This window comes from Pygoscelis adeliae, unplaced genomic scaffold (genome assembly GCF_000699105.1).
Source record: "Pygoscelis adeliae isolate BGI_AS28 unplaced genomic scaffold, ASM69910v1 Scaffold243, whole genome shotgun sequence".
In the NCBI taxonomy this organism is placed as follows: domain Eukaryota; kingdom Metazoa; phylum Chordata; class Aves; order Sphenisciformes; family Spheniscidae; genus Pygoscelis; species Pygoscelis adeliae.
This window is the reverse complement of record NW_008824363.1, coordinates 498,677-501,050: the sequence shown is the minus strand read 5'-3', so window position 1 is coordinate 501,050 and position 2,374 is coordinate 498,677. Positions and strand designations below refer to the sequence as shown.

General features: G+C 50.8%; 1 protein-coding gene across 1 annotated transcript in view; it reads right to left on the bottom strand.

Moving 5' to 3' along the window:
* The window catches only part of LGI2 (leucine-rich repeat LGI family, member 2), a 19,505-nt gene that overhangs the window by 15,712 nt on the left and 1,419 nt on the right, over positions 1 to 2,374 (bottom strand). Inside the window, exon 2 of the mRNA XM_009319894.1 lies at positions 2,270 to 2,341. Coding sequence (XP_009318169.1) covers positions 2,270 to 2,341 — 72 coding nt within the window. The remainder of the gene's footprint in view (positions 1 to 2,269; positions 2,342 to 2,374) is intronic.

Here is a 2,374-nt window from a genome sequence, read left to right as displayed (position 1 = left end):
AGCGAGGAAGAGGGGCAGCGCTGCCTGCTCCAGGCACTGCCTTGCCCTCCCACGTGAACTTCAGGGACAAAATGTGTTAGAGCTGCACCAGAGCAGCTGTCACCTGAGCCAGGACAAGGCGGTCAGGGAGAAGGATGCTACGGAAAGGCATTGCCAGCAAAGTTCCTTCTTTGCTGTATCAAAGCACAACAGCGGATGATCTCCAATGTTGATGTTCAAAGGCACAGAGAGCGATCACTTTTTAGGAAAATAGCAAAACTTCTTATTTGGTCTAAAAATCGAACACAACTCAAATCATTTTTGGAAAATCTCAGAATTTTCCGCTATGAGTGAATATGTCTGCACTAATCACTTTATTAGAGTAACTTATTAATCCTCTTTTTGCATGGTTTTAGGCATTTTACTAAAATTAATTTAGAAGACTAATGAACATGAAATGCAAACTTTCCCTGTGATCCTCAGTTATTATGCTAATACTAGACAAATGCTCCTTAAATTATCCCAAAGAAATCTGACAAAGGTGCAGACCGCCATCAAAAATAAATCCTTGCATTACTGTTTTACCATGGCTACTGCCACAGAAGACACAGTCCTGAGGTACCCAAGTGATCAATTATGCATGTATCTCTTTTGTCATTTAATCATTCTTTTTTCTCATGTTTGAAGGGAAAAGTCACAAATTACACTATCCAACAAAATTTGTCAGGGCCTAAAGGTGGTGGTGGTGGTGGTGACAAACCCCTCTCGCTCCCACATCTGACCTACCGCATGAAGTGACACGGACAACTTCTGAACGTTCTCAACAACTGACCGCTGCCCCACCACCCCACACACCCCAACATCTCCTCCTGGAAATCTACTACAGCTAAGGGAAAAGAGATAACCTTCATCTGCTCTTCCTCCCTCTTCCCAGTACCGCTATCCAAAACAAGCCAGATTCCCCCCCATCTCTAATTTTCCACCCACGGTTTCTCTCAACCCACCCTTGGATTCATCCCTTTCCTTCCCAGCTGGCACAGGTCTGCTGTTTCCCTCATTCACCGGTGGGCAAAGTCCCCCTGCCCTCTGCCCAGGGCTCTGTGCGGGCCCCCAAGTCCCACAAAAAATTGGATTTGGGACCGGTGCCACGCTAAAGAAGGTGCAAGCCTCCACCCCTTGCTTTGCCCACTTCTCCCCGGCATTTTCCATGGGGTTGCTGCTCCCCCGAAATAGCAAGACAGGCCTTTGAGAATGAGGCAGGGGTGCCCAAGGAGAGGAGGCTGGCCATCATGCTACCAAAAGCTTTCAGGGACTCTCTCTTGCTAAGACCAATTTTAACATCTAGCTCTGTGGCAAGCGCTTAGCCTGGGTTTCTGCTGTGCCTCGCGTCTTTTTGCCGAATTTTTCTTTGCAGCGTGTCTTTGCTTTGGGGGTAACCTGGTCCTTACAGGGGGAGGCGTGGAGGGTCTGCTTGAGATTGGGCGTTACAGGGAGGCTGCACTGGGCTAGCCAGGGCACAGGCAGCAGCACGGCTTCTCTGCAGACTACCGGAGAAACAAGTATCCGGGCTCCCCAGGGGGGTTGTAACGCACCCCGTATCTCTGTACTTTCCCTGCTGCTGCCTCCTGGGACAGCTAAATTAAAGCAAGTTTGGGTAAGCTACCGGAGCTGCAGGCAGACACCCGACTGCAACACGGGCACCACCAAGCGATTTGCCTGAGGTCAGGAAGGAGGGAGGACTGCAGCGTGCCCGGAGCTGGGACCGCTGTCCCCTGGGACAGAGGACCATCCCGCCTGTAGGTCCATCAGGTCAGAAAGCATCCAAGGGGCCGCCCTCCATGTCGGATGCTGAAGCACAGAGTCATGCTGCAGACAGCTCCAGCGCTTCACACACAGCGGCTTTCCTCTGAGGTGTGTCCCGGCAGCCTCTGCTCGCGCCCTGTCGCGCCCGCAACATCCCAAAGCCAGCGCGAGACTCGCGGGCACAAAGTAAGCGCGAGTGAGAACCACCACATGACTCCAGGGGGAAAACTCTGCCCTAAACTTATTAAAGCTGAAATTTAAAAAAAAAAGGAACTTAGGGCATCAGAAAACATTTTGTCCTCCCTCAGTAACTAAATACAGGTTTTAAGAGGTGGTTTATGAGTGGAAAATGCATCTCTCTGTTACGAAACAGCAGCTGTATCCAGCTGGGGATTTACCCGTTACCTCCCTTTCTACAGGGGCACCCGTAACTCTACTGAGGAGGAGCGGTCAAAGCGCTAACTGGCCTTTTTAGGGCCATACTTACAGCAGCTGCAGGGAGGGCAGGTGGGAAAACATCCTGTCCTTCACTTCGGAGAAGGTCCCGTTTACCAGGCTCCTGGAAAAAGAGAAGCCACCCACATCAAGCGGG